Source organism: Tachysurus vachellii, chromosome 8, assembly GCF_030014155.1.
Source record: "Tachysurus vachellii isolate PV-2020 chromosome 8, HZAU_Pvac_v1, whole genome shotgun sequence".
NCBI classification, from domain to species: Eukaryota; Metazoa; Chordata; class Actinopteri; order Siluriformes; family Bagridae; genus Tachysurus; species Tachysurus vachellii.
In genome coordinates, this window is record NC_083467.1 from 21,169,458 (window position 1) to 21,184,623 (window position 15,166).

General features: G+C 37.1%; 2 protein-coding genes across 3 annotated transcripts; one reads left to right on the forward strand and one right to left on the reverse strand.

Annotated features, from left to right (window-relative positions):
• Positions 1-191: 191 nt before the first annotated feature.
• On the reverse strand, positions 192-6,027 carry LOC132850365 (putative leucine-rich repeat-containing protein DDB_G0290503). Its single transcript, XM_060876876.1, has 15 exons — positions 5,926-6,027; positions 5,667-5,741; positions 4,644-4,700; positions 4,432-4,558; positions 4,211-4,300; positions 3,929-4,116; positions 3,826-3,847; positions 3,656-3,749; positions 2,420-2,573; positions 2,273-2,313; positions 1,845-2,020; positions 999-1,128; positions 824-862; positions 445-469; positions 192-349 (listed from the first exon to the last, which is right to left on the reverse strand). Exons 2-15 carry the CDS (start codon positions 5,716-5,718, stop codon positions 213-215), a joined length of 1,332 nt encoding a protein of 443 aa, XP_060732859.1. The 5' UTR covers positions 5,719-5,741; positions 5,926-6,027; the 3' UTR covers positions 192-212.
• Positions 6,028-6,514: 487 nt separating this feature from the next.
• Positions 6,515-13,796, forward strand: tmem169b (transmembrane protein 169b). Of its 2 annotated transcripts, none has more exons than XM_060876878.1 (3): positions 6,515-6,764; positions 9,671-9,973; positions 11,821-13,796. In XM_060876878.1, the coding sequence occupies exons 2-3, from the start codon at positions 9,709-9,711 to the stop codon at positions 12,450-12,452; spliced, it is 897 nt and encodes a 298-aa protein (XP_060732861.1). In that variant the 5' UTR covers positions 6,515-6,764; positions 9,671-9,708; the 3' UTR covers positions 12,453-13,796. The 2 variants fall into 2 exon arrangements, with proteins under 2 accessions (XP_060732861.1, XP_060732860.1); XM_060876877.1 differs by having other exon boundaries at positions 9,597-9,973; positions 11,821-13,795.
• Positions 13,797-15,166: the final 1,370 nt, after the last annotated feature.

The following is a 15,166-nucleotide window of genomic DNA, read 5'->3' on the forward strand; positions in this document are numbered from 1 at the left end:
ATAATGGTATAATTTTAGCATTCATTCACCTTATTAGAACATCAGTCCCTGTTCCATCAGGAACTATATCTAAAATCAAATAGGTCAACATTAGAAATACAGTACTATTAAACTGTAAGATTTCTTTCAAGGGCTTCTCCGAATCTGCCATGAAGTACTAAAACTAAACTAAACTAAAACTGCTTATGGTAAAATACATAAATAAATAAAGGTTAAAGATTTTCAAAGCTAAAGGAGAAAGGGAAAGTGTCTCCAGTCCCTACTGACTCTTTGGGATGAGGGCTCTTAGAGCTGAAAGAAAAAGCAAATTCTTCCTCTGTATGACTCTCTGAGTCATCAAACAGAAATCCTGCCAAAGTAAAGAAAACAGTACTCACATATATTCATATCACAAAAGACAAATGTCATGTGTCATATTGTGTGTTATGTTTAAAACCATCTTACCTGGAAGCTTTGTTTCAGGTGTTTTCTACAGGCAAAATAAATACAACCAAATAATTAAAAACAATAAATAAATAAAGGTTATTTATGAGAATAAAGTAGCATGAATGAGAAAAACTGCCACATAACACAGAATGAAAGAATAAAGTAAAATGTGCCTTTTTTATTGTATAGATTAATTGTTAAGTTCTTAACATTAATAATTAATGCACTGTACTGTATGTGCACTGATTTCATGGAGGTATCACTGAACTCACTGATAATGTAATCTGCAAAATATACATATACGCATTTCAGGCTATATTATGAAATTTCCGATCCTATCCCAAAAAATAAATATAGCCACATAAATTCCTCTAGTTGTGTTACTTTAATTGCGTACCTTGTTGAAATAAGAGCTGGAGAATGTGAAAGGTGACTCCTGGAAAAAACACACAATTACAGCATAACTGTTGCAAGATAAATATAACACAAATACACAGTTTAATCGCAGCCAGGGATATCAGGGATTTGATCTTACAATTATTTTTTATATATTTTGTTTTGTTTGGCCTAACCTCGTGTTGGCTCGGCCCCACGTCAAGGTCAAAGCCAGTGAATGTAGGAGTGTTTGGTCCAGAGTTCATGGAGAAAAGGAATGTTGGTGTTTCTCCACCATTCTGGTGACCCTGAGATGTATTGGGACTGCTGTTGCACACAAGATATTATATCTGATTAATTTGTTACCTTTGTGACAATATGAATATACAAAGGATCTAACCACAGTTTCTAAACCACCCAATTATAGGTGCATCACCACTACATGCCAAATCCTGCATAAATCTGTCCTACCTGGTCAGGAAATTGTGTTTACCCTAACTGTTATTATGTTTATATCATCACAAGAGTCCAGCTTAATCACCACATACACTGCCTATTAATTCACGTAGCTAACTTAACATGGGGTTTAGGCTGTTTTACCTACAATAAACTCCTAGTCAGTGTCATGGAGGACCCTGTCCTACTAGGAGGAGCTAATAGAGGGAAAAGTGGAAATGTGCTGGGAATTCACTCCGGATGGGACGCCAGTCCATCAAATGCATAAACATTTATACCTAGTAGCCAGTAAACCTACTTAGATTACTTTGTTTTTGGGAGAGGGGAGAAAACTGGAGACTATTCACAGAGAATAACCCAAACTCAAAATCAAGCTTCTTAGAAGACAATCTGTAATTTTTAAAGAGGTCACAGGCTGCTTTCTTAAGTGGCAGCAAGGTATAATTTGGAAACCCTGGCATAGAAGATGGACTATGAGTTGATGGACTATGAGTTCGGTACTAACGTTTTTTTTTTAAATACATTTCCTGTAATATTCTCTAGTATTTAAGAATACAGATCCAAAAGTTTGTTTGGCTGTACTGTACTTTAGACCGAATGTTGGCGTATCCAGCGCTCTCATGTGGATGGGGGATGATGGCGGACATACTGGTCCCTTGTTACCGCCCTCCTCCACAGTAGCTTCTGCACTTTCCTGCTGCTCCTCAGCCTGCATCATGTCCTCCAGTGTGTCTGACACACAGGAGGTGTTCAGATTCATGTCCTGCTTGCAAGAAATGCGTGAGAAGTGTGTGTACAAAAAACCTCCACAGCCAATGTGACAGGCTCAAAACCTCACTCAGCACTTGCGAATTTGCTTTATACAAGAATTTGTTTATCGATCAGATGTTGTTCTTCCTCATGTATTAAAAGTACTTTGTTAAATGCAGACTTTTTCAATGAAACAGAAAGATCACACCATACTATTAACACATGCCACGTTACAGTATCAGTTAATTAATGTCATTACACACACCACTTCATCTGTGTGTTCTTTTTCGTTCTGGTCCGCTCCTTCTGAGGGATGAAACATATGCATGAACTTATCTTGAAATAGTTTCAAATTAATACAGTGTCATTTATATTCAACAGCCATAAAAAAGAGAAATATTTGCATCATTACCACCTCTTATTTCTGAGACTGCCCATATGGTGCTACCAATTACACCCACTTCAGATGAATTTGACTCATCACCACCATCTGCTTGGGCCTGATTGTTCTCCAAAGCTATCTCATCCATCTCAATTTGAACATCCTTTTGCTCGGTTTTGGGACCCTAGACATCAGAAATTGATGAGGAAATATAAGGGACTAAAACAACCTTAGACTTACATTATGTAAACATTTTTTAACAAGTTTTAAATAAAAATTTCGTTTGGCTAGTTATCAATATGCTGATAGAATGACAAGATGGCAGATTGTAATGATGACTAGTCAACATCCGTCTCGAGTGATCGGGTCGTTGGCAGTGGACAACCGATATGCGTAGCCATTTACGCCTTGCATTCGATTACCACTTGTGATCGGATTTCATACATCATTTCACAAACCAAAGGGTGTCATTCATATACTGTATATTATGTCTATACTCCTGTTGCATGCCTGCTGTACAGGCTCTGCTAAAGAAATGTAAAAGTGCATGGGAGATGAGATGAAAAAGCATCTCCCTTCCCAACAGCAAGACAGAGAGCTGTACTGTTCAGTGCGACTGCCAAACAGTTTTGCAATTACATTTTTTCTGCCTAAAGAAATACAGTCCTTCCTTCCTTCCTCCATCAAGCTGCTTTGTTTCCCAGTCCAAATGTTCAGTGGTCATATGCACTCCAAACTCTAAAGGTGCTTTGAGTGTTTGGGATGCACCGGACCTTATTCACACTGTCCTACTGGACCAGTCCTCCAGACATAGAGTTTTGATTTTTGCATTTTCTGAGTAACTTGAAAAAAAGGAAAAATCTGCCATGAGTGGAAATAATTAAGTTACTAGTGTTGGCGAATTGCTGTGTTATAAAAGGAATGAAATGCTTCAGGATGTGCTGTCATAAAACAATATTCATATTAACTTTAGTAGCATTAACTCCGATTGATATCGGGACGCATCACACCACCTCATCATTGATTTTTTTCTTTTCCATTTTCAGCCTGCCCTGCTTTGTTTTGTTTTGTTTCTAGTGTACTGTAATTTGTAGTGTCTGTGAATTGAATAAGATTAAATCATTTTCACATATTGCAGTAAAAGAGACCAAAAATACTACAAGATCATACTCCCAAAAATTTCTGCATTTTCAAAACTGGGTGTAAAGCCACCGTGTCAGCGAAAGGAAATATTAAAATATCCTTGGATGGGCAGGATTATTGTACCTGTGCTTGAGGATCTTGAGGAGATACTAGAACACCTTCGAGCTGGGTGTCACTCTCAGACGGCGGTGCTTGTTGTTCAACATGTTTCTGAACACTGATATAACATGCACAGCTATGTAATGCGTCACATTTCATAAACAAGCTTAAACTACTATAAATTATACATTTACCTGTCACATGTGACATTGTCCTCTGTATAAAAACAGAACAAATTCAAATTATAGAATAGAACGAATACATATATCCTGATACAGTATGTTGTTGATTAATTACCTTGCAGAGCTTTCAACTCATTCTCTTTTGCTATTATTTCTTCATCTTTGGCTCGGATTCTTCTTTCAATTTCCTCATTTTCAGCCTGAATCTTTAGGAGCTTTGTGGCTAGAGGATTCTGCAAATACTCCTCTTTATGCTGCTGATATATTTTCCAGTAGTTTTCCATTCTTTCCTGAAACATCTTCCTTCGGGCAAAAAAAAAGCACTTTTGTGTTGATTCACACAGCTGTCAGTACTGTGAAATAAAATTCTGTGTTCGTGCTAAAATTATATTCATACATGTCTTGATTATAGCTTTCCTGCCTTCTTTCAAGCTCAGCTTCCAGCATCTTCTCGTATTGAAGCAGAACATCTCTTGTTCCACAAAGACTGGGGATCACAAAGTGGTAAGAGAGTTTTCTATTTCACTGTAGTAACTCATTTAATGTAACAGACAGTTTAGTAATCCTGAAAAATATAAAGCATAGATGATCATTTAGACAGTTTTGCTTTTAACATACCTTTTAACATTTTCTTTGTAGCATTTGAATGTGTTTTGTTTTTGCTGAATGTCCTCCTCTAGTTTCTTTATAGTCTTCTGAGTTTCTTCAATACATTTCTTCTTTTCTTGTATGTCTGCTTTACAAACTGATGAAACAGAATTTCATAAGCATGTTGATATATTTGTAATATTTACTGGATCATAAACTGATCTAACGCCTGGAAAACTCACTTTGAATTTGTTGTGTAAGTCCACTTTTCTTCTGGGCTAATTCTCGAGTCTCTAAAGCTGTTAAAAGTTAAGTAAAACGTTAAGATTTCTACTTTCTGGTCAACAGAATATTAACAAGCCTAAACGTATAGGGCTTAAAGACATTACAAAGTATTTTTTCAGTATTTTCCTGTACAGTAATTTAACTGCAGAAACATACACTAGCTACAGTATACAGTCAACAGTTTGTGGACACCTGAACATCACACCCATATGTGCTTTTTTTTTCCATTCCAGATTTGATCTGCCTTTGCAGAAATAATAACCCCAACTCATCTGGGAAGTATTTACACCAGATTTTAAAAGTGATGCTGTGGGGATTTGCTCATTCAGCCACGATAGCATTTGTGACCTTAGACGCTGACGTTCAGTGTAGATGTCAGGGCTCTGTGTACGCCGCTTGAGATCTTCTACACCAACCTTTAGAAACCATGACTTCATTTTATATTATATTCATATATTATTTATATTCATATTATATATGGGTAAGATTTAACAAACAACCAATGAAAAAACATGCATTATGGAGGTTATTTTCGATGGTCGGTTTGAACAAAACCTCAACATGAAACAGCTTGTCTCTGGACGGGACATTGTCCTCAATCATGACCCTAAAAATGGCTGGGCTTGAGCTGAACTGTTTTAAATGGGAGCAACATTACAAATGATAAAGGAGTCCAAAACGGCAACAAACAGTTCAATAAACAACACCAGTCATAATCTCCCTCTCTCTCTCTTTCACACACACAAACACACATTAATACATGGAAATTGAACAAATACTTTTACTACCTTGAGAGCCCTGAAATCATAATGTTACAGAGTTAAAAAATAAAAATACAAAAGACATCCTAGACACCTGTGTGCTTCCAACTCTATAGCAACAGTTTGTGGGAGGATTAAATATGGGTGTCATGTCACATAGAGACATTTTCTTTAGCTTTCCCATGTTAATGTCACACGAGAAGAAAGTACAAGACTCACCTAAATGTAGCAAAAGATTGTCCAAATTTACAAAACCGGACTGATCGTCCATTATGTTTTAAATCCACAATTTCACACAAGTTAGCTAGCCGATACTTATTAGCTAAACCGCTAACTTTCTTTCTTACAAAATCCTTTTTACGATTATTTATAGTTAGATATCGTCACCCATGAAGGTATATCACCTGAAATTATAAATGAAAAAATAAATTATTATGTAACATCGTTAAATATCGATGGTTTTAATCAAATATTCCCTCACCGGAAGCTAACAGGCTAATCCTGAAAGCACAACTTCAGCCTCGCGCACATATAACAGGTGTATAGATTAATTTAATGTATAGTTAAAAGTTATAGTATAATTTAAATATCCATATAAGGAAAGTCTGTTAACGGACACACAAATTATATTAAAATACATTTTCTTAACTCTATTTTTTAAAATATACCAACTCTATATAATAATAATAATAATAATAATAATAATAATAATAATAATAATAATAATAATATCATACAACAGAGAATACGTAATTTTCCTAAATAAATATATATATACACACGTAGAGAGAGAGAGAGAGAATTTTATTTATTTATTTATTTAAATTATTGTATACAAACTTTTAAAACTATACACATATACTACACCCATAGAAAACATATTTCTTCATATTTATAAACTGTAATCAAACTAAATAAAACGGAAAAAAGGCAAATTAATGGATTAATTCGTTTCAATCTTGGCTGTATCCGAAACGCAACCATACTTTCTTAGTAGGCGTACTATACTAAGTGAGTAACAGTGTCTTTTCCGCCTGATGTAGAACACTTCATGTAAAAAAGGAAGCCGTTTGGAACACAGCGCAGCTCCTATTGGGTGTGACAGCGGTTCGGGGAATCTGTGGGCGTGGTTAAAGCTGAGCTGGAACAAAGACGAACGCTATTGGCTGGGACTGAGTTTTACAGATTCAGTGGGCGGGGTTAAATCTGTGGTGGATTGGAGGCGCATCTGCATGGCGTTTATCGATTAGAAATAGACACATTAAATAAAATACAAGTCTGGATTATCGCCGAAATCGTTCTGTAGTGTCTGTGCGGGTAAGATTGTTTCTCTGTTGTTGTTTTGAAGTTGTTTAGTGTTCAGTGGATCAGTGGTGGGGGATCAGCTGGAGGACAAAAACACCACTATAATGGAAATAAATCACTAAATTCAAGGCATCACCGCAGCTTAACTGCAGTGTATTTACATGCATTAGTGATGTTAAACTGAGCTCATTTATTGTCCTGTTCTGATGCCTGTCTTGGTGCCTTCTGCACTGAAGCCTCTTTGCTTTTCAAACAATAGATGATGGAGCTCCATTAGACGGAAAAGGGTGTCGGCACACAAAAACTTCCATTATGCTGAAATGGACTTATTTATTTACACACACGCTACTACAGCTCAATCAGCACTGATAAAATATTGTGTTGTTGTTTTAATGACACCCATTTTATTTCAGTTTTCTCCCACACCTGTCTAAATCTGTTGTTGTTATAAGTGGTAGCATGTGATGTGCTGTTAGACTACTGACCAGAAGGTCATAAGTTCGAATCCCAGGTCGACCGTCCGCATGTGATGAAGCCTAGTGGTTAAGGCATTGGACTACTGACCAGAAGGTCATGAGTTCGAATCCCAGGTCGACCATTAGCATGTGATGGACCAGAAGGTCATGAGTTTGAATCCCAGGTCAACCATCAGCATGTGATGAAGCCTAGTGGTTACGGTGTTGGACTAGTGACCAGAAGGTCATGAGTTTGAATCCCAGGTCGACCATCAGCATGTGATGAAGCCTAGTGGTTAAGGTGTTGGACTACTGACCAGAAGGTCATGAGTTTAAATCCCATGTCGACCATCAGCATGTGATAGACCAGAAGGTCATGAGTTCAAATCCCAGGTCAACCATCAGCATGTGATGAAGCCTAGTGGTTAAGGTGTTCGACTACTGACCAGAAGGTCATGAGTTTGAATCCCAGATCGCCCATTAGCATGTGATGTAGCCTAGTGGCTAAGGTGTTGTACTACTGACCAGAAGGTCGTGAGTTTGAATCCCAGGTCCACCAAGCTGTTATTGCTGGGCTCCAGCGCAAGGCCCTTAACCCTCAATTGCTCAGTTGTATAAACTGAAATAAATTAAATGTAAGTCACACTGGATAAGGGTGTCTGCTAAATGCCGTAAATGTAAATGCAGCATGTCTGTTAAGAGTTTATTTTTAGAAAGCCATCACATTCAACAATAGACATTGTCACAATGCAGCTTCACAAAAATCTCGATGTAGATCCATAACGAGCAAACCAGAAGTGGCAGCGGCTTGGAAAATCCTCCCCAGACAACATTAAGCAGAAACCTAGAAAGGGAGCAGACAACCTCAATTATAAATTGTTATATTATTCAGGTGTAGAAGAGTAGATCCAAGCAATACCAAGTGGCTTGAAGAAATTTAAGTTTAGTGTGAGTATATTGTGAATAATAGTCCTTGGTTGAGCACAGGACAATCTCTATGATTACAGTATCAGTCATTATGTATCTTGGACATTAACTCTATTTTGGGAAGTGCAAATTTTTACAATATCCATGCAGGACAATTTACAACAGCACACAGTGAGTCATAAATGCAGATAGCTCCAAACAGAAATATAGTATCAGATAAATCAGGCAGGTAGAAGTGTATCAGGACCATTTCATTTACTGATAGTTACTGTTTCATTATATTGTAGAATTATGGTTCTCAAAGTGGGACCTGGAAACACAAAGAGATCTGTGATGTATAGCTGGCAAGTCCACAACATCTTTTATAATTTTCTTAATTGTATAGTTATTATAGATTAGCCTAATTGACCTCTATTGAATGGGTCTGAAATTATGACCTGTATTTCATAATGAGCATAAAAAATAAATGCACTTGAAATGACCAGAAATATGTAGACACCTGACCATCGCACCCATGTGTGTTTTCCCCCCCCCAAAAAGTCAGAATCACACAATTGTTTAATTGAATGTCTTTGTAAGTAACTAAGAGGTCCAAACCTGTTTCAACATGACAATGCCTCTGTGCAAAATCGAGCACCATGAACACATGGTTTGCCAAGGCTGGAGTGGAAGAACTTGACTATCTTGCACTGAGTCTTGACTTCAAGCCCACTGAACACCTTCGTGATGAACAGAATCACTGACTGCACCCCAGGGTTTTTTGCCTGCTATCAGTGTCTGATCTCACTAATGCTGTTGTAGCTGTGGGGAATTGTTTCTTCAGCCACAAGGGCATTATAGCAGTCCAGCAAAACAAATCCAGTGTAAAGCCTTCCCAGAAGAGTGAAGGTTATTATAACAGCGAAGGGGGATAAAATGGGTACAATGGGTGTGATGTTCAGATGTCCCCAGGATTTTGACCATATAGTGTATAACTAACCACTAGGTGTTTGGTGGGATTCTGGAAAACACGATAGATTGGATTTCAGTCTGTCACAGTGCACCATTCCTAGAAACAATGGCATGTTTTTGGGAAATGGAAAGAAATATGAGAACCTAGAGTAAAAGCTGGTGAAATTGCATGCAGACAATTACCTGAACCCTGTTGTCGAGGCGGAAATGTTACACTCTACACCACTGCTTTTAATGTTACTGCGATTAAAAATATTCTATATATACTGGAAAAACCTCTGATATACTTTCTAATGGTGGATTTGGATTTGTTTTTACTTAACATTAGGCTTAACGTGCTTAATATTTGGGTTGTAGTCTTAAAATCTATCTGTGCCTTTTTGTTTTTTTTTATTTGATTCCCCCATCATTATTTCTTACATTATTTATATGCAAAAGATCTATTTATGTATTTTCACTACATTGTGTTGTTCAGAAGAAGACCAACCCATGCTTTCTGTTACTGTCTCAGGAGGACCATGCTTGAAAGTGAAAAGCAGGCTGCTTGAGGCTATTCGCCTTTTCTGCATACATTGTCTCCTGCAGAGGTTTGTAAACACACAGGAGTGAAGCGACAGTGCAGCATGGAGCAGGTGGAGCAGTCAGGATCAGAGAGCCCCCAACCATCATCCATACAGTCAGACACATCTACAGCTCCAACAGAGGAAGGAAGCAGTGGAACGAGCACTCGCAGAAAGCGCAGGAAGAGAGAGCCCCGGCCTGAATCTATCATTGTGTACCGTTCTGACACCGAGAGGACCAACGGAGATGATCGAAGTGGAGATGTTGAAGTCACAGAGAGAAACCTAGAGGAAGGGGCTAAATTTCTCACAACCCCAACTGGGGAAGGTATGTTGATGTATAAAAATGTGTAAAAGTTCTTACATTGACTTATTTTCACACACAGTATTTCTGCAGACCAGACTGTTTCTCTGCTTTGTCGTTTATTTTGACACTTTGGACAGAGTTCAACTGCGGAATTTTTTGCTTCGTTTGTTTGTATTTTGTCAATGTGAAGTATGATTTTTATGACAAAAAAAATCTACAGTAATCTTTATAATCACATAATAATATCAGATTAACCATGTATACTTAATATAAAATACAGATTAAAAAAAATAAATACTGACTAAAAAAAACTATTAACTAACCAGAAATTCAATAGTGAAAATACACATCATAATTACAATAAAAGCCATTTAACATGATTTCCATTGGACAGTACCTCTCAGACAACGTCAACAAAAATATAATGATTTCGCAATGTATTGCAGTACGCTTTTTGAAATATGTTGCAAAAACAGAAAGGGGGGGCACGGTGGCTTAGTGGTTAGCAGGTTCGCCTCACACCTCCAGGGTCGGGGTTCGATTCCCGCCTCCACCTTGTGTGTGTGGAGTTTGCATGTTCTCCCCGTGCCTCGGGGGTTTCCTCCGGGTACTCCGGTTTCCTCCCCCGGTCCAAAAGACATGCATGGTAGGTTGATTGGCATCTCTGGAAAATTGTCCCTAGTGTGTGAGTGAATAGGACTGTGTGTGTGTGCCCTGTGATGGGTTGGCACTCTGTCCAGGGTGTATCCTGCCTTGATGCCCGATGACGCCTGAGATAGGCACAGGCTCCCTGTGACCCGAGATAGTTCGGATAAGCAGTAGAAGATGAATGAATGAATGAATGAATGAATGAAAACAGAAAGAAATTCTTTCTAGGGTTTTTTAGCTGGAGCCCGCACACCAAAATTGTACTTTTTAGTATTTGCATTGTATACATTTTGAACTGCTTCTGTTTATTTGTAACTAAATCAGCTTTTGTGGGTTGCATGATTTGTTCATATTGATGGATGATAGATTTTTTCTCTAAAATATTTATGAAATTTAATCCTGATCTGTTTTCATGAACACTTGGCTCACTTAAAACCAAGTCTTGATTAAGCCAAAAGTGACAGAAATTAGTAATTTGAATGTTATTTTTTCAATTTGGGCATTTCAAGAGAAGATGCCAATATCATGTGCTCTTTGAGGACAACAACCGCCTAATCAATACAATATTGTCAGAGTATTTATGACTATAGAAAGGACATTATTCATAATAACACTTTCTGGTGTTTATAACAGTCTAATAAGTCTAATATTTATCCTGAACCTTTGTATATATATGAACTTTTCTATAATTTTTTTGTACTATACTTCTTATGTTCTGTAAATCTGCTTTGAGACAATGTCTATTGTTAAAAGCACTATAGAAATAAATTGAATTGAATTTATATGAAATATAAATGAGAATCACATATGGTTCCTTGGGCTGTAAGACAAACATAGTTGGCATCATTACTGCTTTGTTATTTTACTGTTAATGATAAGTTTAGAAAGCTCTTACTTATGCATTGTCACTGATAATGACTTGTTCCCACTCACTTTTTTCTCTCTATTGAAGTAAAAACAAATGCATAACAGAACCTGCAAAGTACAAATTCCTGGTGTTTTCAGCCATATCAGACGGCTTAAAGAAAAATCTGTACCCTTGATTCAAAGTGCTGATACTAGAGTCTCCATTTAAAAATGTCCTTATGAAAGTTGTTATAGAAAAGGATTAGAATGAGTGCATTATTTTAACTAGCGTCAAGCTTTAGAGTTGTTTTTCACTTCAGCAACACTTGTGTCTTATCAAATCATTAATGCTTTTTACTCACTCTGATTTACAGGAGGCTGGAATCTACCCCCAGACAGCCGCTATGTGACGTTAACCGGTACCATCACACGCGGTAAAAAGAAAGGTCAGATGGTGGACATTCATGTCACACTGACAGAGAGGGAGCTCCGTGAAATGGCCAAATCCAAAGAACGTCTGGATGCCGAGTGTGAAGCAGCAGGAGGAGCAAAGCGCTCGTGTGGTTTTGGATTAGATCAGGGCCCACACGTGGTGCTGTGGAGCGTCTCGTGTGCTCCTGTCATCTTCCTGCTCTCCTTCATCACCTCTTTTTACTACGGCACACTCACCTGGTATAACGTGTTCCTGGTCTACAACGAGGAGCGGACGTTCTGGCACAAAATAATAGTGTGCCCCTTTCTCATTATTTTCTACCCGCTGATCATCATGGCTGTGTCATTGTCTTTAGCACTGTACTCAGCAGTGGTGCAGGTGTCCTGGGTATTCAGTGAGTGGTGGTTTTCGGTTAGGGATCTAGAAAAAGGATTCTGTGGATGGGCCTGTGGGAAGCTGGGCCTGGAGGACTGCTCTCCATACAGCATAGTAGAATTACTCGACTCAGACACAATTTCTGGGAGCCTGCAGGGGAAAGGTCCTGGTGAGAGTGTGCAGACTTCCTCTGTGTGAGAGCTGGACTCTGATAAATGTCCTCTGGGTATAAACATCTATTTGCTAGTCCTGAAACAACATTAAATTTGACCAATCACTGATATCTGATGTCATTAGTTTGAAATTCTGGCTCTTCCCTCACTCAAGTCCTGAATGCTGAATCTGTCAGCTTCCTGATAGCAAAGTTATTGTGTAGAACTGAATCAGCTCTGAGATGTTTAAACCATTGTCTGTTGCAGTCAACCTTTGAATCCCAAAGGTGCCCAATTAGTAGTTTGTACCTGAGTGTAGCTAATGTTTACTGAGCTGAACTGCAATCATTAGGTCAGTAAATTAGCCAAATAAGAATGACAACTATCTTGAGGGTTCATTTAATAAAACTTATGAAATTGGTGCGTTTTTAGGATTTTTAATACATTTTTTAATGCATTATATTATTTTTAAAGACTCAGCTGTCATTAGAGGCTTGGTTGGGCTTAAATTTCTAGTTAGTTACAGATTCACCTGGCTAGCATTAATGACAGACTCACTTAGCTAACATTAGTTAGAGATACAGTGGTATAAACATTAGTTACAGATACTATTATTAGATAGTGATACAGTTAGTGACACATACACTAAGCTAACATTAGTTACAGGTGCAGTTGGTTAGCATTAGTTAAAAATGTACCTGGCTAACAATTAGTGACAGATACACTTGGTTAACGTTAGTCATAGATGCACTTGGCTAACGTTAGTTGCAGATGCACTTGGCTAATATTAGTTACAGATACACTTGGCTAATGTTAGTTACAGATACACTTGGCTAATGTTAGTTACAGATACACTTGGCTAATGTTAGTTACAGATGCACTTGGCTAACGTCAGTTACAGATGCACTTGGCTAATATTAGTTACAGATACACTTGGCAAACGTTAGTTACAGATACACTTGTCTAATCTTAGTTACAGATACACTTGGCTAATCTTAGTTACAGATACACTTGGCTAATCTTAGTTACAGATACACTTGGCTAATATTAGTTACAGATACACTTGGCTAATATTAGTTACAGATACACTTGGCTAATATTAGTTACAGATACACTTCGCTAATCTTAGTTACAGATACACTTGGCTAATATTAGTTACAGATACACACTTGGCTAATATTAGTTACAGATACACTTGGCTAATATTAGTTACAGATACACTTGGCAAACGTTAGTTACAGATACACTTGGCAAACGTTAGTTACAGATACACTTGGCAAACGTTAGTTACAGATACACTTAGCTAACGTTAGTTACAGATACACTTGGCTAATATTAGTTACAGATACACGGTTAATATTAGTTACAGATACACTTGGCTAATATTATCTACAGATACACTTGGCTAATATTATCTACAGATACTCTTGGCTAATATTATCTACAGATACTCTTGGCTAATATTATCTACAGATACTCTTGGCTAATGTTAGTTACAGATACACTTGGCTAATGTTAGTTACAGATACACTTGGCTAATATTATCTACAGATACACTTGGCTAATATTATCTACAGATACTCTTGGCTAATATTATCTACAGATACTCTTGGCTAATGTTAGTTACAGATACACTTGGCTAATGTTAGTTACAGATACACTTGGCTAATATTATCTACAGATACACTTGGCTAATATTATCTACAGATACTCTTGGCTAATATTATCTACAGATACTCTTGGCGAAGTCCTCTTATGAAAATTGTTTCAAAATTTTCAAGACATATTCTGTGAAGCTAACTGGAGATAATATGTGTAGGCCTTTTTAGGTATTCTGCAATATTTTATAAAATACTCAATTGGTCCTACAACTTAAAACTGAAAGAAAAAAGAGGATAAGATCTCTTATTGAAGATGACTGAATTATTATAAGACTCAGTAAATGTCACACAGCACTGCACTGTGTCTAGTTCATTAGCATGTTATTCAATGCTAATTGTAATCAGAATAGAATCTGCCCACTCCTGCGACCCACAGGAAGTTACAGATAATATTAGATACCAGTGATGGATAAAATGTTGCCTCAGAATTAACAAAGTGATGTTGATCTAATGAAACATGCCCTACTTGAAGAAATAATGTTCACTGCGTGCATCTGTGCTGGTAGATTAGTCATAATTGTATTGATGGAGTGTGATTACATACAATATAGGGGTCTTATTATTGCTTGTATAATGTAGCTATGTCAGTATACGCCACAGAAAAACCCAAGGATTACAAATGAGGTGATGTGAAATGCCTCATGTGAAATGCTTTATTTTGGTTCATTTGGGGGTTTTATTCAGAGGCTTCTTGTTAAATCATTATTCAAGATCCTTTGGCATGTTTTTGTATTTCCCCTCCACCCACAGGCAATTATTCCTATATTTATGCTATTTATTTTAACTCTATTTATTTGACCTGATTGTGTCTGGATAATCAGCCATTATTGCCAGATCTTCTCCATGACTACAATTGAAAAATAAAAGAAAAATATGTTTAAATTAAAGCCTTTCGTTAAAGCCCTCTGCTGTACAGCTCATCTTTATATAGAATACTGTTCATAAATTTTTAATGACTGATGATAATGTCTTTTAAAATATTATAAAATTAAGTTTTTTTTGCAAAGATTGGTTTCCCTAAAGCAAAAATAACGTGTTTTTTTGTACATTTTAAATTCTACACCTACTGTTTTTAAGTACAGTATTTCAGTAATGTATC

Coding starts and splice junctions, on each gene's coding strand:
- LOC132850365 (XM_060876876.1), bottom strand. CDS start 5,718: ATGGACGATCAGTCCGGTTTTGTAAATTTGGACAATCTTTTGCTACAT. Junction 4,701..5,666: donor CAATCTTTTGCTACATTTAG/GTGAGTCTTGTA, acceptor AACTTTTAACAG/CTTTAGAGACTCGAGAATTA. Junction 4,559..4,643: donor ACTTACACAACAAATTCAAA/GTGAGTTTTCCA, acceptor CTGTTTCATCAG/TTTGTAAAGCAGACATACAA.
- tmem169b (XM_060876878.1), top strand. CDS start 9,709: ATGGAGCAGGTGGAGCAGTCAGGATCAGAGAGCCCCCAACCATCATCC. Junction 9,974..11,820: donor CACAACCCCAACTGGGGAAG/GTATGTTGATGT, acceptor TCTGATTTACAG/GAGGCTGGAATCTACCCCCA.